The 22,934-nt window shown below is 51.2% G+C and overlaps 1 protein-coding gene across 10 annotated transcripts in view; it reads right to left on the minus strand.

Moving 5' to 3' along the window:
* Positions 1-22,934, minus strand: part of CELF2 (CUGBP Elav-like family member 2) — a 549,068-nt gene that overhangs the window by 103,500 nt on the left and 422,634 nt on the right. For 9 of the 10 annotated variants that reach the window (XM_047755098.1, XM_047755100.1, XM_047755102.1 and 6 more), the window contains one exon: positions 21,322-21,404. The exons of the other annotated variant lie outside the window; for it this stretch is intronic. In XM_047755098.1, coding sequence (XP_047611054.1) covers positions 21,322-21,404 — 83 coding nt within the window. The remainder of the gene's footprint in view (positions 1-21,321; positions 21,405-22,934) is intronic. 10 annotated transcript variants of the gene reach the window in all.

Raw genomic sequence — 22,934 nt, forward strand, 5'->3', positions numbered from 1 at the left:
GATCTACATGTTTTTTTTTTTTCTTTTTTGTCTTTTTTAGGGCAGCACCCATGGCACATGGAGGTTCCTAGGCTAAGGGTCAAATTGGAGCTACAGCAACGTGGGATCTGAGCCACATCTGCAACCTACACCACAGCTCACGGCAATGCCAGATCCTTAACCCACTGGGCGGGGCCAGGGATCGAACCACATCCTCATGCATACTGGTTGGATTCTTAACCTGCTGAGCCACAACGGGAACTCCCAGAGCCACATGTTTTAATGACAACAGGCTGGAGGTTCTAAACCTATTGTGGAAACAGAGATAAGTGGGAAGACATAGTGTAAGAATTACTGCCCTACCGAGGCAACACCGCAACGACCACAAGCGCTGCAGGAGGTCACGAGAGAACTGTGTGTGCTGGCTGGAGGCTCACGACCACTCCTGATTAATAAGCCCAGATTAACAAGAGACAGAGAGGCTTTCTATCTGGGATTTCGGTGCAATTGCAGCAGTGTCTTCCAAAATCACTGACGGATGCTCCAAGAGACATTCTTCCAGATGTTACCCAGATGCTCAATCAGTCATGCTCCCTAACCGGGCCTATTTCAGGCAGAACGCTGAAATTATCAGTGCCTGACCTACCAGGGAGGCGGGGTTTAATGACCTGGTAGGTCACCCACGTTTCTATTCTATGCTTCTAGAATCTTAGGGTAATCTTGTATTTTAAGACAAATGAGTCTGGTTTAAAAATAAACTGTCCTTCTGACATTAGTCTTGGCCTGCAATGACCACCTTCGGGCTCCGCTCTGACACGGCCTTGGCCATGAACCCAGCCTGCCAGGCTCCTGGTGGCTTCCTCCCCACCCCTGGCTGTTTTCCGGTGGTCGCTGTTACTGGGTTTTCAACACCCTGTGACGTGGGATGAAGCGAGGCCCGCAGGCTGGGGAGCGGCTGGCGCTGCTCTTTCCTTGGTAGCCTTCACTTCGGATCGAGGGGCCCATTTCGTTCCACCGGCCCATCTGCCTGGGTCCCACAGGTGCCCAGTTTGGAGCTTCAGCCAGACTGGGAGTTTCTCTCCTGCCCTGAACTCTGCTGCCTTTGCAGGATTCAACTTGGTTACCCATGACCCTCAGTACCGCTTCCCAGAACTCCCCCCACCAGACAATGCCAGCCAGTCCCCGCCTCATCCCTGTGGGCAACCTTAGGACAGCGACGCTTGCTCGACGGCACGTGGATTTTGGCCATTCCTTGGAAACACCAGCTGGGCTGAGCCTGCTTCTTAAGGACCATTGTCTCTGGGAGGGGAGAAGACCCCCCGAACCTCTGGAACAAAGACCCGTCTTGGCCCTAAATGGCCTTGCTCCCCGCCTCTTGGAACTTCCACTTGCGTTCCATCTCTGCTAGGACTCTCTTCTCTCCGGCCCACTCGGATTACTGCAGCAGCCTCCTCCCACTCTGGGCCTCACCTCCCAGACCAGCACACTCACGGCTGGCTTTTTAAATCTACCGAAAACGCAGGTGTCATCACTTCCCCGTCCTGCTCAGAAACTTTCAATGACCTGCCAACCTCAATTCCAGCTCTTTAGCCTGTCTTTCAAGCAACTCCAGCCGGGCTCTGCCCCCTGGCTACCTCTTCAGGCTTATTTCTTACAGCTGCTCACCATTTCTCTTCTGCGGAAGGGGACAACTGCTCTGATGGGACTTCTCCTACATGTTCATCCGCTAAAGGTATCAGGGCCCTGCTCAGGCACACACTCAACCTCTATCCGTCATCCACCTCGGTCCACGTGTCACACACAAAGACCTGTGTGTCAAGTTAATAGGCTGATCGGGTGAAAGCGTCATTTTTACAGATTAAAAATGGCTGAGTGGTGCCAATTCCATATGGTGTGACTCCTATACTGCAGAGCAATGGAAGTGTATTATCCTCTTTCCAGGCGGCTCACAAAAAGCCCCAAACATTCAATTCACGCAAGCGAAGATCCCCTCTGTCAGGCCTGGGGTGATTTGCAGTAATTCATCTGTGACATTTGCAAGTTGCAGGAGTTCAGTTCGCCATCGACCTGATGATGAAGAATAACCCCACCCTCCAAACCAACTGCGGAGTCGGTGGGTATTTCGTGTGCAACACAAGACCCTCTGATCTACTCTCAGTAGCTTCTGTGCTCTGCCAAGATGAGCGAGGCTTTATTCAGGCATCTCCAGGTTCCATTCAACTCTCTGGCAAACCAAAGCCCTGCCCACGACGTCCCTCTAACAAGCCAATCTTTTTTTTTTTTTTGGTCTTTTTGCTTTTTATAGGGCGGCTCCCATGGCATACGGAGGTTTCCAGGCTAGGGGTCTAATCAGAGCTGTAGCTGCTGGCCTACGCCAGGGCCTCTGCGACCTACACCACAGCTCATGGCAACGCCGGATCCCTAACCCCCTGAGCAAGGCCAGGGATTGAACCCACAATCTCATGGTTCCTAGTCGGATTTGTTAACCACTGAGCCACGACAAGAACTCCAAACAAGCAAGTCTTTAAAACCTCCAGTTTACAAATAACAACTGCTGGAGAGGGAATGGAGAAAAGGGACCCCTCCTACACTGTTGGTGGGAATGTAAATTGGTACAACCACTGTGGAAAACAGTATGGAGGTATCTTAGAAAACTCAATATAGAACTATCGTATGACCCAGCAATCCCATTCTTGGGCATATATCCAGACAAAACTTTCCTTGAAAAAGATACATGCACCTATATGTTCACTGCAGAACTATTCCCAATAGCCAAGACATGGCAACAACCTAAATGAAGAAATTAAGAAGATGTGGTATATACATACACAATGGAATAGTTCTCAGCCATAAAAAGAACAAAATAATGCCATTTGCAGCAACATGGATGGAACCAGAGACCCTTAAACTAAGTGAACTAAGTCAGAAAGAGAAAGACAAATGCCACATGCTATCACTTATATCTGGAATCTAATATAGAGCACAAATGAACTTTTCCACAGAAAAGAAACTCATGGACTTGAGAACCGACCTGTGGTTGCCAAAGGGGAGGGAGTGGGATGGACTGGGAGTCTGGGGTTAAGAGATGCAAACTATTGCCTCTGGAGTGGATAAGCAAGGAGATCCTGCTGCATAGCACCGGGAACTACATCTAGTCACTTATGATGGAGCCTGATGGAGGACAATGTGAGAAAAACTGTGTGTATATATGACCGGGTCGCTTTGCTATACAGTAGAAATTGGCAGAATGCTGTAAATCAACTACAATTGAAAAAAAAATCATTAAAAAAAAACCCCCACTAACTTGGAAACCTTAAGCCCACTGTAATTTATCTTGAGCCTCCTGACAGCACAGAGGCGCTTCGTGCAATCGACAGGAAAGCACCACCGACGGACGTCTGCGTTCTTAACGCTCCTCCCTTAGCTTAGCTTCTGAGTCCTGGGCTGCCTGAGTCGCTCTGCCAGCCACGTTTATTAATTAGTGTCTAACATTTCCACCTCTTTGCAAGTTGCAACCTCTCATAAAAAATGCATGATGTGATTGGCTCAGGAATGACTTCCTTCACCACAGACAAATAAATACCACACCTCACTCACCCGTCCTTCCCCACGTATTTATTTAACTACCTCCGTGGCCTCTGGGATTTGTACTAAGGGCATGGAAGGAGATAACTCATATAACTGTCCTTTCTTCATCACGTTTAAGCAAAAATGATTACATCTCTGTCTTTCTAAATGAACGAGGCTGGATTTAAAAAAAAAAGGATTCCCTACTAAAAATAGACAGCGAGTTTGAAAAAAAAAAAAAAAGCCTTAAGGGCTATCTCATATTACCCCCTGTTCAAAATGCAAATCCATTAAACATCTGAGCAAGGTATCTGATATTGTTTTTAGCAGCTATATTTCTTCATCTCATCTTCTGCTGGAGCCTTCAACTTCGGTTGCTCTTTTGCCAAACGAAGATTCTCCTCCAGCGCGGCTAATTCTTTATGAGTCTGAACTGAATCTGCCTGTCTCATCCCGCCTTGACTTCCACCTTCTATTCTGATGTGTGAGCTCGTTTACCAACTTTGGAAATTCCGTGTTGGCAGAGCTTAGGGAAATTATGACGGTTCAATTGTTCTATAAATACCTTATCCTGAAGCTCAGTCTTCTAGAGATATCAAATTCAAAGCTTGGGCCTTTCAATATAGGGCCTGCGACCAAAATTTACATGGCAAAGGTAACCTGAGAAGAGGGACACATGAGGCAAGAACATCGGAGAGATTTACATTCAGGAAATACAAGTAGGAATCCTTCACTGGCACTCGGCCCGCGGTGGTAAATCTCCTGCGGTTTCTCACTTCTCTGGACGCGCAGGACTGCGTGAGGGGTGGGGAAACCTGCTTTAGGTTTGTCTTGCAGCAGAAAGAACATCTCAGCCGGAGTCACGAGGTCTGGGTTTGACTCTGGGCTTTGCTGATCCTAAATATTCATAGTCCAGCCACCTGACCTCGTGAAGCCCCCGTAAACTCGTCTCGGCAGCAAAGATCGTTCCCGCAGACTTACTGCCTGGTTCTGAGTCCATCTCTCATCTGTGCTTCGGGTTTGGAGGGAAGGGTCTACACGACCCAAAAAGAGAGCAACGGCCGATGAAAGCGCTGCGACTGCGCCCCCCACTTCCCAACCTTCACCCCACCAGTGCGTAAAGAACTCCCGAGACTGTCTGATCCTGTGAGAGTGTCTGAACAAGAGCTATCCTTGGGAATTCACTCATGCAGCAAACAATGGCTGAGCAAGCGCGGATGATACGTGGCATCATTCGGGCCTCTGAGAATGTCCCTTCTCTAGAAACCTGGAGCTCCACGTGGGAGAGGCCCGGATGGAAGCCATCAGAGGCCAGAGGATACAGCAGGCAGAGGGTGATTTCAGCACAGGCTACGGTGGATCACAATTCTGCCTGCTGGGGAGCGTGTGTGACAGCACTGGTCTAGTGTCCCACGGAGGGAACACGTGTGTGATCGAGGTGTCGTGGAGGCTGAAGACAAAGGTAGGGAAACAGGTGGAGGTCCCACCTCACCCTCAAGAAGCAGCAGCACGTCCATTTTTTTTTTTTCAGCTTTAAGACCCAACAGAGCCAAGTTCACATACTCGAGAGTGGCTGAGGGAGACGTGTCCAGCGGGCAGTTCCCTTGTCCTCCTACCTCAGGGAGGCGCTGGGAAGACTACCAAGGGCAGTTATCAGACGGATACCTTCCAAAGTCCCCCCATGCCCTTCTGCAACGACAACTGATATGGCCCCACCCCGGGAGAGGGCAGAATTCCAGAGCAGCTACTCAGATCGGACACAGATGGCCTCCCTGGTCAGAAAAGGGGCCCAGGAAGGGGGAGGCAGAGGAAGCAGGGAACCGGAGGATGGCTTCAGGGCTCATCCTGGTCACCCCTCGGATCCACGCAGGTGACACACAAGGAGGGCCTGGCTTGTGGGCGGGAGGCGGGTGCAGTGTTGGACTTTCCTGTGGGCCACGTGGACAGAACTTTCTAACAACAGATACGGACTACCCAGATGATTTGGGGCTCAGCCGAAAAGTCTGACTCCTGGATCAAGATCAGAGAGCCAGCAGCCTGCGGGAGGCGGAGGAAACCACGAGAACCTACGAAAGGTGCAAGGAAGTTGCGCAGCGTGAGGACCGGACCCTCGGGGGCTAGGATGCTTAAGGCATAGCTGTTTGCTTGCCATCTTTAGGACAAATGTCTGTTTTCCTTGTTTTTAATTTTTAATTTTCTTTCTTTCCTTGACTGCCCTTTGGCATGAGGAGTTCCCAGGGCAGGGAATAGACCCGAGCTGCAGTTGCGACTTACGCTGCAGCAACACTGGATCCTTAACCCACTGTGAGGGGCTGGGGATCAAACCTGCGTCCTGGTGCTGCAGAGACGCCACTGATGCCACAGCAGGAACTCCAAACGTATGCTTTCTTAAGCCCACCGCTGACAATCTCCCGTCACTGGACAACGAGGCGCTGGGACAGCACACGGTTGGAGAGGCCCCGACATTCTCTTTTACACTCAGCTCCGTTCCGACCAGCTTCTCCAACGTTCCGAGCTTTCGGCCGCTCCAGCCTTCCCTTTCATAACTCAATCCCAGGCCTCACCAGCTGGTGTGTTCTTTCTTTCATTGCTTAGAATCTTGCTCAAGTTTCAGCTAAATTTTCTCGTTCCCAATAAAGCATTTCAAAGTGGCCACTGGAAACCTGGGATAGCTGCATTTCCATACAACTCGGAGAGCTTCATCGTGTTCAGAGCAGAGAGCCAAGACAAAGGGCCCAGGATCACTCCCCCAGAATCCAAGCAATCACGTCTGTCCAACCACCCGCTGCCAAAGACACTGAAGGTCACGTTCATCCAAGACTCTGGGGGACTATTCTGGGAGCCAGACCCTTGGCACAGCTGCCTTTGAAAGACCTGCTTCCCATCAGAGCCCTGACTTGTAGGCAAATGTGTCCTTCGTTTTCCTTTTCCCATTCGTGACCATGAGTGGTTTTCTCCCGTAAAGCAAATGATACAGAAACATGAGTGTGTCCTTAAAATCAATACAGAGCACTTCTCTCTTTTTTTTTTTTGCTTTTTAGGGTTGCAACTGCAGCATATGGAGGTTCCCAGGCTAGGGGTTGAATCAGAGCTGTAGCCTTCGGCCTACACCACAGCAACATGGGATCCAAGCTGCATCTGTGACCTACACCACAGCGCACGGCAACAGCGGATCCTTAACCCTCTGAGTGGGGCCAGGATGGCACCCTCATCCTCATGGATACCAGTCAGGTTTGTTACCAGGGAGCCACCACGGGAACTCCTGCAGAGCACTTCTCTTGACCAGCATCAGCAGGGCACCTCTCAGGTGTGACCAGACTGCCTCAAGGACTGAAACCTCCTTAGTGTTGTTTCTCCCTCCGTCCCAAGGGGTGGGAAGAGTTCGCGGTCAGGCAACTGGGTTACTGGCTTCTGATGCTTTCAAGATCAAAGGTGAGGGGACTCCAAGGGCAGTGAGCACCAGTGAGAAAACCGTAAGGGCTACATATCTCCAAAATGCTCAATGCATAAGCAGTGGCTAGTTTTTTGTTGTTGTTGTTGGTTTTTCAGCCCAAATCTATTAATTCAGCTATGATCAGAGACTGGACTAGAAAAATGGGTAGAGGAAGAAGAGCATGAGAGTGTGTGTATGAACCATGTGCAAACCATGAGAGAACATGTACGGACTGTGTGCAAACCAAAAGACAGCATGTGCGGACCATGTGCAAATCATGAGAGCGCATGTACGGACCGTGGGCGAACGTGAGAGGGCGTGTATGGACTGTGTGCAAACCCAGCAGGTGGGCGTTTCCTCCAGAGCGGGTCATGTGGTTCTGATCCCACAAAAGCAGCTCAAGGTGTGGCCGTCCCAGAGGAATCCTGGTTGCGTCTCTCCTGCATCGCATGTCCTCCCTCTGGATCCCCTTTGCTATTCGGGTCTAACGCACCGCCAGCAGGTGTTAGACTGAGCTGTCCTTCCTCTGGGCACAGGCTGCCTCCCTTCTGTCCCACCTGCTTCCCTTCCCGCCTGCTCCTCTCCACTTCCCGCTGCTTCTTTGGCCAACCAGCCGCAGCCCACACGCTGATGCTGGTCTGAGCAGCAATGCTGAGCCTTAGGGAAATGCCAGCCGTGGCTTTCGTTTTCTGTGGCCTCAAGTGACCCTGCGCCTGCTGACAGCCACCTAGGACATTTGAGGATTAGGAATAACCGCAAATGGGAAAAACATCTCCAGATTCATAAGAAGTGGGAATGGAAACAAGAACCCATCTGAGGGGGTCTCCCAAAGACTCCTCAGGGCAGAGGCGCTTCCTTTCGAGACTCCCAACGGCAGCAAGGTCTGGCTGAGAAGCCCCTCCTGTCAGAAGATGGCAAGCTTGGCAAGCTCGGCCCTGGCAGCTGCGTCTTCTCTGTCTCTCAATCTGTGGCTATCAGGAGACACAGGAGAGGCAGCATCCTGCTCTCCAGGGAAGGCAGCTCAAGTCCAGGAGGCATGGAGCCCCAGGGGCTCTGGAGAGGCGGCCGCCGAGGATTAGAGGTAACTCCCTGGGGCAGAAAATCGCTCCTCTTGCTTTAGCAAAACACTGGGCTCACAACAGCACCGACTCTACTCCCCCCTCCAGTATGGGAGGCCGGGAATTCCGTGTCAGCCTCACTCCTGTGAGATTTTCCGGCAGGTCTTAGGAGTGGGGACAGGGTGGGAAAACACAGGTACCCAGGAACAAGGACGATGAAGGGCAAAGGCCCCGCCCACCCTATGCCCCCTGACCTCGCTGCCTCTTCCTCCTCCACCCGCCCAGATGGCCAGGCCGCCCCGAAGCCCCTTCCGAGGGCACAAGGCCGCCAGGGGAGGTTCGTCTATCAGTTCAGGTAAATGGCCTGGGACTCGGTTATCACCGTCTCCCCGGGGCTTTCTCAGGGAACAGAAAAGAGAACAGCAATGGCCACGTTCAGTCGCCTCACCTCACAGGGTGAAATCCACGGGCACGCTGGGGATTTGGGCTCTGAATTTCTGATTCTCCAAAAGCAGGTTTTGGCACCATCTTGGGGAGACGTTCTGGGGACAAGACGTGCTACAGAGGACAACGGGCGCAGGGCTTGAGACGTGAGTGGTGCTGCCTCCACCGTGAGGGTGGCTATGTGACCCTCCACAAGCCACCTGACCTCTCTGGGCCTCAGTTTCCTCGATTATGAAGTGAGGGGGGCCGAATGGCATGATTTCTAAACAACACTTGGGATGAGATCTGGTCTCTTTTCCTCCACCCGCCCTGTGCTCCTCTGCGGACCCAGAAAACGACACTCAAATGAACAGAAACCTGCTGAAACGAGCCACAGATCTCCTAGGTTCGCGACTCTTACTCTTATTCTCCTACAGACGATGGTTAGTGTTTGTCAGTGACCTTCAGGGGCTGCACATCTGGGCAACTCTGACCTAGGAGCGATTTAAAGAACTTGGGGATGGAGGTTTTCTGTAACTGACTCAACGGTACCCATGAGGTTTTTTTTTTTTTTTGGTGTGGGGGGGTGATTACAGTTGGCACGTCCATGAGCAGCAGCAGAAATGTAAGCCAGAACTCACGAAAATCTGGGCTGAGGCACCTCTGCCGGTATCAGTGACAGCTCATAAACAGCAGTCACCCCTAAGTCCGGCATCGGCCATGGATGGAGGAGACAGGGCGAAGCTGGCCTGGAAGCGCCTGACGGCTCTTCCCCATCATCCCCGCAGGAGTTCAGCCGGAGGAGGAACTCACTCATTTATTTGGCAGAGGGAGATTTTCTCCGACAGTCACAGCGACTCACTCTCCCTTGGGTTGAGAGGAACAGACGTGATGTTGCAAGGCAACCAGCAGGAGACAGCGGATTGTCACTCACCGTCTAATGTCCTCCCTTCCGCCAGCTCAGGTGCCCACAGAGCCCTTGGCACAGCACCTCAGACAAAGTGGTCAGCACGTGCGAACTATTACTAGGATTCTCATCAACCGAACACTGGTCATTTGGTCAAGATTATCTAAATTCTCAGAGCGAATGAAAAACATCAGTGACGTAGAAAGGTTAACGGAACCCCAATTCACTAGAAACCACGCCTTCCTGGGCCCCTGCGACTACGCTCCTGCCAGGATGCAGGATGTAGGCGAGGATACCAAGGCCTTTCTTCTTCCTCAATCCACACGACTCTCCCTGTTCCATCACCTGGACGCTGCACCCCACGTACCACTTCCTGTGAAACGCCCGGCAGAGCTTCCTGGGACGTGTTTAAACATAGGCTCCTCTGAAGAAATTACGATACAGTCTGCATGTGAGCAAACCCATCACATGCGGAGTCAGCCTGGAAAACACCCCACTGACCAGCAGAGGCTCAGCTGGATGGTCCAGGGACTGGGGGGGGGGGAGCACCTGGTCTTTGCTCTTATGTGGACCTCCTGGCCCCAGTGAAGGACAGCAATGTAGAAGTAGTGACCTGGAACCATAGAATCCCTGCTCTCATAACCCCACGCACCCAGGGTCATGCACTCCTACGACCAGGGCAGCCTGCAGGAGCGACAAAGCCTTAGCCTACCCAATAATCCACTTACCCACACCCTTACTGACACAGAATCACAGCATGCTGTCTGGACAGAATGAAGCCTACCACCTGGCCTCCTATCTTTATCAATCCTTCAGCCTTTGACCCTAACTCACCTCTTGACAAAGGGGGAGCACAGAGCGGACGTGGCTGGATGGGGACAGAGACGTGAAGACATCTGAGACCCCAGACCCAGGGTGAGGTGTCCGCTGATCTAGTCTCCCTGCCCCTGACTTGCTGGGAGAACAGCGGTGGCTGCTTGGGGGGGGGGGGGGGGGGGGTGCTAAGGGGGGCGTACAACCCTGCCCCTGGTATCTGCTGCATGTTCCTTAATGCCTTTGCTTGGGTAGGAGTCTGGGCTTTTGTTTCACAAGCAGGGGATTCACTTAGATGGTGCTGCCGGCTCCACCGCCCGGGCCCTGGTTCCTCATCCATAACGTGAAAGGGTGAGTCCAGTCGTTCTGCAAAGGCGCCCAGTCTCTTTGGGGCCCCAGGGTGGGCTGACGGAGCTGTGAGCTGGAGGCGGGCACTGGCATCTGCCTCCGCATGGACTGAATCATGAGCCACAGCACCTGCCTGCCCTCCACTCCCCCCAAAAGAGCTCAGGGTGGAGACCAGGAGTGAGGCCCTCGGTGCTCTGGGAAAACTGGCAGAACAGGGCCTCAGACAGTTAGGCATTTTCGGGAGAATTCTTCTGAGCCCAATGCCTTATCTCCTGGTATCTAGAAAAGCACTAAAATCCTTCATGGTGACATCTGCGCCTCGTGACTAGCAGTGACCTTCATGAGACTAGCAGCGACCTTGTGCAAAATGCATGCTTGGCTGCACGCACCTCCCCTTCGCCACCACCACGCGCGTCCTGACCTCCCCCGCCTCTTTGGGGCAGTTCCTCAGAGCTCTCTGCCATGCCGCCTCCCGGGCTACAGTCCTCATTTTGCCCCAAATATAACTTAACTTTGAGGTGGAACATATTTGTTCAGTCGACAGAGGGTGGGCAGGTGAGGGGTGGGCCCGTGGCTGCCCTGGGACGCAGCGCTGGGACGTGGGGAGGGGCAGCTGGGTGGAGACAGGACATCCGAATGCAGACTGGGGCCCGGGACCCAGAGCCTGGGGATGCAGGTAAAGAAAAGCACCCTGGTGACAGGCATGTTAACGAGTGATGTTGGTAAAGCTACGCTCCTCTGGAGGAAGGGGTTGCATTTATAGCCATTTCTGCAAAGCAGTTCCTCTCACAGTAACGACTGCCTTTGATCTACTGCTCCCCCTTAAAGAGCCTGGTGTTGTGTTAGGAACCTCGGACCCAAATTGCGAGCAAACCTTGCCTCACCCACTCGGTGTTTTGGGGGACCTCTGTCTGTGCCAAGAGGGTGGTTTCACCTTTTGGGCCAAGTGGCACAGGCCTCAGTGGCCCAAGTCACGCGGTGTCAGGGCTGACTGGTGGGGCAGGGGCGCCCAGCGGGCTGTGAGGAGGGTGCTAGCCATGTGGGGGAGTCCCGGGGCCTGGGTGCTCTGCCCTCAGGTGAGCTGGCCATGCAGCACCACCAACAGTGAGGGGAGAGCCGAGGCTTCAGATCTGTTTCAGGACAGCTGGAAACGGGGATCGTTCAGAGTGACCCCTGAAGCTGTGGATGGGAACACACATCCTGTGACAGGTGCCCTGAAAGAGGAAGGCCCAATGGGGTTGAGGACCTGCAAGCCTCCGCCCAGAACAGGCAAGTGGACCGTCCACAGGCGCCTGAGCCCAGAGACACCGGTTGGAACCTGTCGGTCCACTCCCGGCTCCAGATTGTGCAACCCTGGACCCGCCCCTATGTTTGAGTTCCAGCTTCCTCACCAACAAAGGGGGCCGTATGACACATGGCTTGTGGAGCGGCCATGACAATTCAAATACATCCCTGGAGCCTCCAGGGGGACTGGTACTGGAGCCACCAATAAATGGCCATCACTGTGGGGTGATTTTCACTGCTACGCTGTCTTGGCCTCCAGAGTCATGCTCCCTGTGCCCCCTGGGGTGGGGAGCATCGTGCCCAAACGCACCGTCAGGAGGCCAACCCGCTGGGGACTTTGAGCCACTGTGACTTCTAGCTGCACGGCTGTCACTGCTTTTCTGGGGGAGGTCAGAGGAGGTAATTTCCCCTCCTGGAGCGTCCACATCCTCTGTGGCACAAGGGGAACGATACCGCCACATGACCGGAAATACTTTTAGAAAGGATGACAAATACACAATCTCAGAAAGCCGTCTACAAACACAGGCCACTTGTTTATCCACGAGGACGGGGGACGGTGACCAAACAGACAAAGGAAATCCACCAGTAATCCCGCAACCCCATTAGGCTCAACACCCCCTTCAAACCGAGGCTGGGAGCGAGCAGCCAGATGGATCTGTCCACCGTCCCTGCCTCCCTTTCCTTGCTCGGACCCCCAGAGGGAGAACGGGGAGCGCTCAGCCCCCGGCTGGTCCTCAACCAGAGCCGACGGGCAGACAATCAGCCTGGAGCGTCACACCCGGAAGGGTCCGGACTCGTCTGCACAACGTCCTCTACTTCCTCCCTGGCACCTGCAGCCGGTCAGGCATCTACCCCTAGCTATCCACCTGCCCGTCTATGAACCTACCCAGCTACCTAGACGGGTTCTTAAACATCAAATAGGACCTGAGCAGAGTCACGGCATAGGAGGTCGGCAAGGAGTCTAAGCATCATTTCAGTCCAACCTCTCCACCCTGCGGATGACGGGTGGACGGGCTCTGGAGGGTTCTGTGGAGCAGGTGGAGGAGGGGCTGGCCGAGCCAAGGCATGTTCTGAGGACTGACGGGAGGGAGTCAAGGACGGTCAGGAAGGATGCAGGGCACAGAGGAGAACGTGAGCCCCGGGTCCCTGTCTGGAGTCCCTGCTGACGGTTTATCCTCTCATCCTGGTGACCGGAGGGGAGTGAGAGCTACGGGGCTGTGGTCCTGCCACATTGCTCGATGACCAACACAACTCTGCTAGCTTCTGTCCCGCCCCTAACGAGACTGCCTGGGCACCTGGGCACTGCGAAAATCCAAGGCTAAAACAAGCAGGGGACAAGCAACGCTTCTTCCCCCGCCCCACTCCCTCCCAGTGGCTGCTCTGCTGCCCTGCGCCCGACCAGAGCAGATGGGCCTGCAGCGGGCTTCCAGGGCTCCCCCTCGCCCTGGCCTCTCCCGGCCCAGCTCGGCCACTCTTCCTTCCTCAGCGGCTGAGGCAGGACCCTGGGGCCCCCGGCTGACTTCCCACATCCCCGTGTCACATGCTTTTGTGTGGCCTGGGGTGTGTGGCTCTGAACTGGCCAACCCACTTCAACTGGAGGCCCAGGCCACGTGCTGAGAGAGTCAAGCTCTGCCCAGCACGTCGGTCATATTTCTGGGTGATACGTTCGCATGGAGACGGCATCTGGACACTTTTCTGTTTTTGTTTTTTGTTTTTTTTTTTTTGGAAAAATTTCCCCTTTCCTTTGATTGTCGTAATCCCTTCCTCTGCAACTCCGTCCAGACAAATTCATGGATTTAGTCAAATTCATGGATTTTCCCCACAATCTTCTCTCGAAACCTCACCCACTTCGTGGCAACGGAGATGTGTGTGAGCTTCATATTCCCAAGCGGTTCTGAGTTACCACAGAGACACAGTCATCTCTGAAATCTAACTTCATTTTGCCCTGCGCCCTCCGTCCCTTCACACCTTCCATGTGTCACCAAAACTCCTGGCACGATGACACAGGTGCTGTGGCCTATCTGGGTACCTGTGCCGGGTCATTCACACGCATGCTCTGATAAGCCCCCACAGCAGCTGCCTGAAGCAGTTCAGTGTCTGAGACTACGGTGTTTGCAAAACAAACCCGGAAGGGCCTTCTACTGCATTCTAGTCTCCAAAAGGGGTGGAGCTGCTCCCTGTTTTAACCCTGTGCTGCTGGCTGCCGCCCACCCCCCCAGCCGTTCTCAGCATGTCACCACCGGGAACCCCTCCTGACTCTCCCCCAAGGGCTTCCTTGTATTCAGGGAGCCCTGTCTTACAAGCAACTGGCTTTTCCTTTCAGTTCATCCAAGCCAGACATCAGCCACTGCCAAGCTAAGTTACTGACCTGACTGCTAGTGCAAAGCAGCCGTGCCCACTGTTCAGGTGGCATGGAAGACTTGACGGTGGGTGAAGCGGGCAGGGGGATGGCCCTTCATGAAGTGTTAAAATGCACTTTCCCAGATGCCCTGGGATTGGCCTGTAGATGGGGAAGCACTGGGCCAAGCGTTTCTTCCTCCCTCCAACTTTCCCGGGACTGAACCACCGAGCCGGCCAGAGATCCTGCCACACCTGGTTGCGACCCATTTGGGGGCTGGTTCCACACCCTTCTCCATGCTGGCTTGGCTCCGGAGGCGGGCAGGGGCTTCTGCACAGCCCCCTCCCCAGGAGCTCCTCCGGGGCTACGCGGTGGTGCCCTCCAACGCAGGCCTTTACAGAGTCCTCGGAACACAACGACCTTCGTCTTCGTCTAGCTTGTATTTCGTGGGGCTTCGTGTTAGAACAAAACAACCCAGGCACAGCAGGGAGACAGCTGCTGTGGGGAAGTCCTCTGAGGCCACATATTTCAGCCCCGGCCTGGTTCTACAAAGGGCCATCTGAAGAATGTACCCCCAAGGGGTCCTGAGCTCTTCCCTAGCAGATACGTCTTAGCTGCTGGGTTCCTACCCAAGAAGGGCTCGCGTCTACAGGAGCTCTCAGGCAGAAACAACGTCCTAAGTCCCTTTCTTCAGGGGCTCAGGAAGCTTGACATACTTTATTTCATTTAGTGCCTATTCCTCCGTCAAGAGGGTGGAAGGCAGGGACCACCGTCATTAAAGGGCAGCTGTCAAGGGCCCTCAAACATGCACCACGCATCAGCCGTGACCCTGAATCGAAGCAAAAACCAACCAATCAACCACCAATGTTGAGAATTACACAGCTCATGAGGTCTAAGGTAAGAAAGACAACTATACAGTAATGAAGAGTACATGGGCAGGCCGAACTGAAAATGAGATTCTCTGCCTCATCTTCCTGTATTTCTTTGAGTTGATATCCACAATGTGGATGTGTGGGAATGCTTTCTATCTGTAGGTATACAGAGCTGTGCATAAATGTACAGACCTCTGTATGTGAAACTCTATCATTAAATACGCGTGGAACCACAAAGCTACATGCATCCCCTATTTTAGAGAATTTGGGCAAAATTATCATTGGTCGAACAAAACTTGACACCTCTGGAAATGTTCCATGAAACTGATTTGGGCATTAGATATCCACAGGCTATTTACTAAACTTTAAAGAGAGATGAGTACATTGGCTGGCTCTGTGTTTGGAAGATTTAGTGATAAACATCCTGGCTGCTACTGCAGACCCCAGTATCCAGAAGGGTGCCTGGCAAACCACAGAAATTCAACCATTAACTGTTTTTTTTTCTTTTTCTTTTCTTGTACGTTCCCAGGCCAGGGGTCGAACTGGAGCTGCAGCTGCTGGCCTACACCACAGTCACAGCAATGACGGATCCCCGACCCATGGATACTAGTCAGATTCATTTCCACTGATGCCATGATGGGAACTCCCAGTGATTAACTCTGGAATGAAGGTATGAGAATTCCCTCAGTTCTGAACGACCGGAATTTGAGACACATCTGTTTGTCTTGATGGTATGGCTGTTTTTTTTTTTTTTTCCCTAGTAACTTTAAAAGGCATCAAACAAACAAACAAAAACCAAAAAACCACCTTTCTAGGCAAGAGCCTTGTCAGGCTTTGATTCAAGTGGGATGATCTAGGGGGAAATTTCCATGATGGGAGGAGAGGGGACTTGAGAGATCTGATGACAGAAATAATGATGATGACGACAATGATAAAATCAGCATCACGGCTCTGAGAGCAAAGGCATTCAGTACATATTAATAATTAGCAGGAGTCGTTCAGAGAAAACGAACGCCTCCGAAAGCGTTACAACGGGCAAACGGCATTTGGTCCCAGCGAGCGCCACTGTGGGTCATGCTGCAAGAATACGAGGCCCTAGCAGCCTGCCCTGAAAGGACCCGGGGGACGATTCCATGGGGAGCTGTGTCAAAGGCCACCTGGGAGGAGGGGCCACCCTCGCAGGGCCGCCCGGAGGGGGTCGTCCTCGTCCTGCAGGTGAACACGCTTGTCCTGAGGGGCCACTTCACTTGCTGCTGCTTCCTGCTGGATCCGGCCCATGCTGTTCTTCTCTCAAATCTACGTGCAGTCCTGTGGGCCACCGTGCGTGTGGGAGCGCTCAACAAATGGGCTCTCGGGGCAGCAACTCCTTAATATAAACCACGTTTGCTTAAACTGGTAGTGACTCTACAAAGAAAGCAGTAAGGCACCTTGGAGCCAACATCTGGGAGAAAGGTGCGATGAATATTTCACGAGACATTGGGATTCCGAGGCCGCCTCCCTGTTACAATTTAAGAGCTTTTGCAAAACTGTACTCCTCTCTGTTATTACAGCCTTAATTAAATTAATTTATACAGTGAATGCTCTAGTGATACTGCTGCAGATTTTCAATCAGAAGGCCTTACTGCTAGAGGCGACGTGCGTGAAGACCTTGGAAGAAGAACGGCGTAAGGCCTGGTAGGGGGATATTCGGCCCTGACATTGGAGGGTTGAAGAGACCAGGGGAGTTTTCCCACGCCTCCGTTAAGGGCTTTCTTTTATTTTTTAATTAGGCTAAATTAGGTCAGTGAAAACAAAATGAACCTTGCAAGTTGCCTTCACCAGCGTTTTCTCTCTGGGAAACACATGGCAGACGAAGACACTTGGATGGAGTGATTCCACCCATGGGGCTGCACCTGCCTGAAACCCTAAACAAAGGAAGCTGTTTCTTAGCCCGATGGGCTACATCGTCAGAGGCTCGCTCGACAACTGAGATTTGTCCACGACTGCCAAGGCTCAGCTGGGGTCACCGTCAGGCTGAGATCGGGACGGAGGCCAGTGGCTCATCCAGCGGCCCTCCCCCCACCCCCCAGGCACGGTCACACACTCACAGGGGTCTCAAGGGCAGGCGTGTTAACTGCACAGCTTCATGGCCTGGTACACGCAGGCAACCACTAATCACGAGCGATTTGTTAGCCTCACGAAACGTCAGTATTAAGCACCACACCTGAGGTTTGTTGTTTCAGCATCAAACGACCGTTTAGTTCAACACAAGTGTCAAACCAGAGGCAGGGCCCCCACGCACCAACTCTCATTCCTTGCTCCCTGTGTTGAGCCGCTGAATTTGCTTCATTTCTTTCTTTCTTTCCTTTCCTCTTTCTTTCTCTTGTTCTTTCCCCAATACAATTTTTTTCTGCTGCACAGCATGGTGCCCCAGTCACACATACATGTACACATTCTATTTTCTCACATTCTCATGCTCCAGCAGAAGTGACGGGACTGCTTCCTTCATTTCTAAGAGTGTTTTTCTAGGCTTTAGGTTGAGCATTTCAGAGGACGTAAGACCCAGGGTCTTTCTCCGTAACAGTCTAAGAGACAGGCTTAAGAAACTCGGGCTCCACTGCATGGCTGAGGCCCCCGAGGCTTCGCCCTTGACCCTACCACCCACCACTCACCACGCACAGCGTCTCTATGGCCCCTACACAACACGAGAGGAAGGCTGCCCTGAATTAAAAATTGCCGGGCAGACAAATCCAACTGTATAAAAGCATATCCATCAGTCTTTCTTTTTTTTCTTTTTTTGTCTTTTTGCCTTTTTCCTTGAGCCACTCCCGCGGCATATGGAGGTTCCCAGGCTAGGGGTCCAATTGCAGCTGTAGCCACTGGCCTACACCACAGCCACAACAATGCGGGATCTGAGCCTCATCTTCGACCTACACTGCTGCAGCTCACGGCAACGCCGGATCCTTAACCCACTGAGCAAGGCCGGGGATCGAACCCGCAACCACATGGTTCCTAGTTGGATTCATTAACCACTGCGCCATGATGGGAACTCCCAATCAGTCTTTCTTGCTCTCCCACGCTAACCAAGTGTTTTGTGTCTCTCAAGAATGAATGCTAGTCCCTCCACGTTCACCAAGATTGGGGGCACGATGACAAGTTTCATAGGACACAAAACATCAACGGCCAAAGAAAATTAAACAGGGAAAGGAAAAAAACCCAACACCCAGCACTATTTGATCTTGTTTTAAATGGAAAGTTTTGGACACTTTAGGAAAAAAGGCAGCGAGCGCCTTTTTAATGGATTGTATCCGCAGGACAAATGATTACAACCAGCAAAGCTTTAAAGTGTCAGCTGGTGATGCAGTTTTCTTTATCCCTTTTATTTTTATTCAGAAAGAAATTGAAGGCATATGGCAAAGTGCATCATTAATTTCTTATTAATTTCATAATAGCAAGGCAACCAGTTAAAATAGTAGCGCTACAACTTTAAATTACTGAACTCGCTTGGTATTTAATGAGAGATTTAGCACAGCAGGGATTCTGTTAAATTAAGTTGTGCCTTCACATCACAGTGGGAAAACAGGTGTATATTGGTTTAGAATTATGGAAATGTTGACTAATTCCAAGGCTTGTAATCAAACAGCAAGGCACCCTGTAATATTTTTTTCCCCAAGAATATGCATTCATCTTTTATGTCTGGTTTCATTTCTTCCCATCCACCAAAGCTCCCAGCTGAACAGAAATGGCTTTCATGTTCTTCCTGGAGCTGTTAAGGGTGATGCTGGTCAGATAAAGTGGTATAGAAATGCAAGATGGGCAACTCTGTTCCCCACTCACCTAATGTGAGATGGCAGATGTAGCAACAGCCTGTCCACTGTGAAGGCTCGGAGGGCTTACAAATCAGACCTGACGGTGCAAAGTTTTCATTTAACCCGCTGCAAGGAACTGGGCATAGGAGATGGAACGGGATAAAAACCAAGCCCCAAACAATCCATCAACCTTCTTTTCCCACCCCAGAATCATCATCCTTGATAACCGGTTTCCCACATCGCCATCCCTGACTTCCGCATGCAATTTCTTTCTTTCTTCCTTTTTTTTTTCTTTTTTTTTTGTCTTTTTGCCATTTCTTGGGCCGCTCCCACGGCATATGGAGGTTCCCAGGCTAGGGGTCGAATCAGAGCTGTAGCCACCAGCCTACGCCAGAGTCACAGCAACGTGGGATCCGAGCCACGTCTGCGACCTACACTACAGCTCACGGCAACGCCGGATCCTTAACCCAATGAGCAAGGCCAGGGATTGAACCTGCAACCTCATGGTTCCTAGTTGGATTCGTTAACCACTGAGCCATGAAGGGAACTCCATGCATGCATTTTTTTTTTTTTTTTTTTTTGGTAGGAGAAAAAGAGACACAGGCCACATTAAGAAAATTTTTGTTTGCTAAGATAAGGGTCAGAGTCAGATGGGCCCAACTGCAGCAAGCCTATCAGGCACTTGTACGTTTCCCAACGTGGCCCCTTCATCATGTTGACCATGGATTTCTCAGGAGCATCATCACTTGTGAAAAAGGCAGGCTGGGACCTCTTCTTCTGGAGGAGGGAATGACCTGAAATTAACCAAGCTTCCCCATAATTTAAAACAGGATGTGATTTGGCCTCAATACACCCTAACGACTAAGTAACAATTCATCACCACCAGTCATTTTTTTCTCAAGACACCCAGAAGGGATTTGGCGTGCTAGGTACCATAAAGTACTTCTTTCTCAAAGGAGGAGTATAAAGTAGTCTTTGGGTGGGATTAGGAGCCTGGGAAACAAAAGTTATTTTTTTTCTACCATCGGCTGAACGAGTAAATATGTGCCTTGGTCGCTTCTTTCATTAATGTGACTGAACACTGTGGCCTTCTAGAATTTACACTGGGGGAAAAAATCCGATTTACACAGAGAATAAAGCTGAAAAAATATTTCTAAAAAAATTCATTAGGCAATGCACTTAGACCCAGTAAAAGCTCCCTTTCTAAAAACCACCTTAGAAGTTTCGGGAGAAGTAGTTAAACTGAATTGGGAGGGAGAATTCTGGTCTCACCCACTTGCTTTTCTGAACCACCAGCTCTCTGATTTGCTCACCCAAAAAGGGGGAAAACCAAAGTGGTATGGTTTGAGAGCATGGTTAGTAATTTATTACTTTTGGCTGAGCATGAAACTCCCGTTCACTGAATCTCTCGCCATCCAACTACGATAAAATTTTCAATGGAGGTATGGTGAATTAAACCAATGCCATCTTTCCTGGGGGTGACAGGGTATAAACTGAGTTGTGTGCCTAGGTTAGCATGACCAATGCATGACAGCAAATGAGAATTACACCCTGAAAACATGAGGGACATCGTGGTAGCTTTCATGCTCGTCAAACCCGTTTTCAATAAAACCATAAAACAAGGCTGCTTACCGGAGGTTCCTCGTGATCAACACACATCAGTACGATATTAAAGTTACGCAGCTCTGATTTTTGAGTCAATGGGGAGAATACTCCAACAGCACAGAGACACTTAGACTAACATGCACTAGATAAAATGGTCACAAAACCCCGGAAATCAGGTATTCTGATGAGGCAGGTACAGCCAACCTCCGCTGGTTTCTAGTGAGTGGTACGAAGCATCCAACATGACTGGGAAGGAAATGGAAAAACAACAAAACCAACAAAAAGACAAACCCAAACTGTAAGCTTTGTATTTTCTGTTCTCTATCAACACAAAGCCACGAGCTGGGCATGAAAACACTGACTTTGTTAACGGCCATTGACTGTTTAGAAACCATTAGGAGGTTTCATATGATGGCTGTACAGGGTACATTTCGTCCTTGCAAAAGAAAATCTAGGGACTCAATTTGAAAAGAGGCTCCTGGTGAGTAAAAGCTTTTCCTCTTCCATTTGCTCTTCGTGTGTGTGTGTGTGTGTGTGTGCGCGCGCGCATGTGCACACATGCACGCGTGCAGAGGCCCCCACCCCACCCCACCCCCCTTTAAAATCGCAGCCCACTGGATCCTCGGCAGCGGCTGCTGCTCCCCAGCGGGGTCAGTGTGATTTTCTAACCAGGGGCCATACTTTTGAAGAGGTCTTTCCATCAGCATCAATGCCAGGGCTTCTTTGGGGGCTGGCCAGCTGGGCTGGCTCCTGTGGTGGGGGGGTGGGGAGCTGGTGGGGTCAGCACACCCTCCTCCAAAGACCAAAGTCATTTCTGGCCCTAAGAGCGCGTCGCTAGAACCTTCAGTTGAAAAGGACCATTTTCAAGCAATAAATTGATTTTGGTACAAAAGTAAACCGACTCACCCCAGGTAAAGTTTTAATATTGTGCAGTGCATTCTGGGCCTCAAGTGCAGCTTTTCTTGTATAAAATGTTACGAAACAACAACCTACAGAGAGAAATGAAAAGGTTTTTAGAAATTTCTGTGAATGCTTGGCTTCGATATAATGGAGACTGGGGCGAACAAGTCATCTACTTAAAAGGAGGCACAATTTAAAAATAAAGTGCGCGGGAAACAGTAATAACGACATCTCGGCAGTTACACAGCGCCTTTCATCCGGAATCATACCTATTAGCTTTCCCCACGTTGGGGAATCAATTCATAACTGTGCACCCACTCCCGGGAACACAGCTCTCCAGGAGCGAGGGTGGGAGGTGGGGTGAGCTGCTCGGGGGACGGCACAAAGGGAACTGAGCCATCACAATCGTGACAGCAGAAGACTCATATTAACTGCGATTTTCTTAAAGGAGAGCTCTAGAACGTCACCCTCTTAAAAACACGTTCCCCACTCCCAGGTTTAGACAACCGGATGATTAGCTCCCTAGGAGCTGGGGTCGTGCTGTATCCCTTTTTACCTGCACCGTCGGACATAACGCAACGTTCCGTCCATGAAATACATCGTATTTGCGAGCTGCAATGCAAGACTCGGCTTTAACCCGTTTAGAAGGTACGCTATGATGCGGTGGGCATACTCCTAAACAAATGTTTTGCAGCCTGTGTCTTAAACACGGCTGTGGTTACAGCAATGGGCAACCTTTTGGTTCCTCATCTCTGAGACCTGACGGCCCCTCCAACAGAGACCAGAGGATACCCTCTTGCCCACCATCTCCCGCCATCAGAGCGAACAGTCTCGAAGCCTTTTTCCACTCCTTCTGCATCCCCAAGGAGGGCGGACCCCCTCCTCCAACCTGCAGTTTAAGACCCTGGCTAACATCTGTGGTTAAACCGGATACGGAGAGTGCTGAACAATCGGTGAATTCGCGCAACCAGGCTGGGGGGGAAGGGAGGGGCAAAAACTTTGAGAAATTTCAAGAAAGAGATGCTGCCTCTGACCTGGGCTGTCTTAGATGCATTGGGCTGAGAAAAAATGCAGAGAGAGGCTGTCACCCAGATCATGCGTATTTCAGCCCGACTTTACCAAAGGATGCGAAGGCTTGGAGAGCTGCGGAGAGCCCTGAGAGGCACTCCAAGGCCGGGTCCAGCAAGCATAATGAGAGGCATTCACAGCACTAAGGCATCAGGGTTGGTTCCATTCAGGGGAACGATGTAAGTTAAGACCAAGAGCAGAAAAAACAAAAACTGGTACAGCTGGAGAGCAGGAAGTGAGCACCACAAGCCACCAAAGGTTCAGAGTCATAAACTGGCACCTATTTTTCAAAACAAAAACTCATTCAAAGGAACAGGAGAAAATAAAGTACAATGCCATGCACGCAACATTCAGAAATCCATCTGATGTTTCCTCCTTGTTTGGAAAAAAACAAAACACCAAATTGGAACCCAGTTCTCATAGATGCGATTTCACTGCCATCTACCAAGATTAAATATGCAAAACCATCACCTTCTGGACAAAACAGAGCATGAAGCAGAGCTTTTCGGCATTTAAAAAACTCCCTGTCTCCAAGCTTCAAAACTCTCAAG

Source organism: Phacochoerus africanus, chromosome 12 (assembly GCF_016906955.1).
Source record: "Phacochoerus africanus isolate WHEZ1 chromosome 12, ROS_Pafr_v1, whole genome shotgun sequence".
Classification (NCBI taxonomy): Eukaryota; Metazoa; Chordata; class Mammalia; order Artiodactyla; family Suidae; genus Phacochoerus; species Phacochoerus africanus.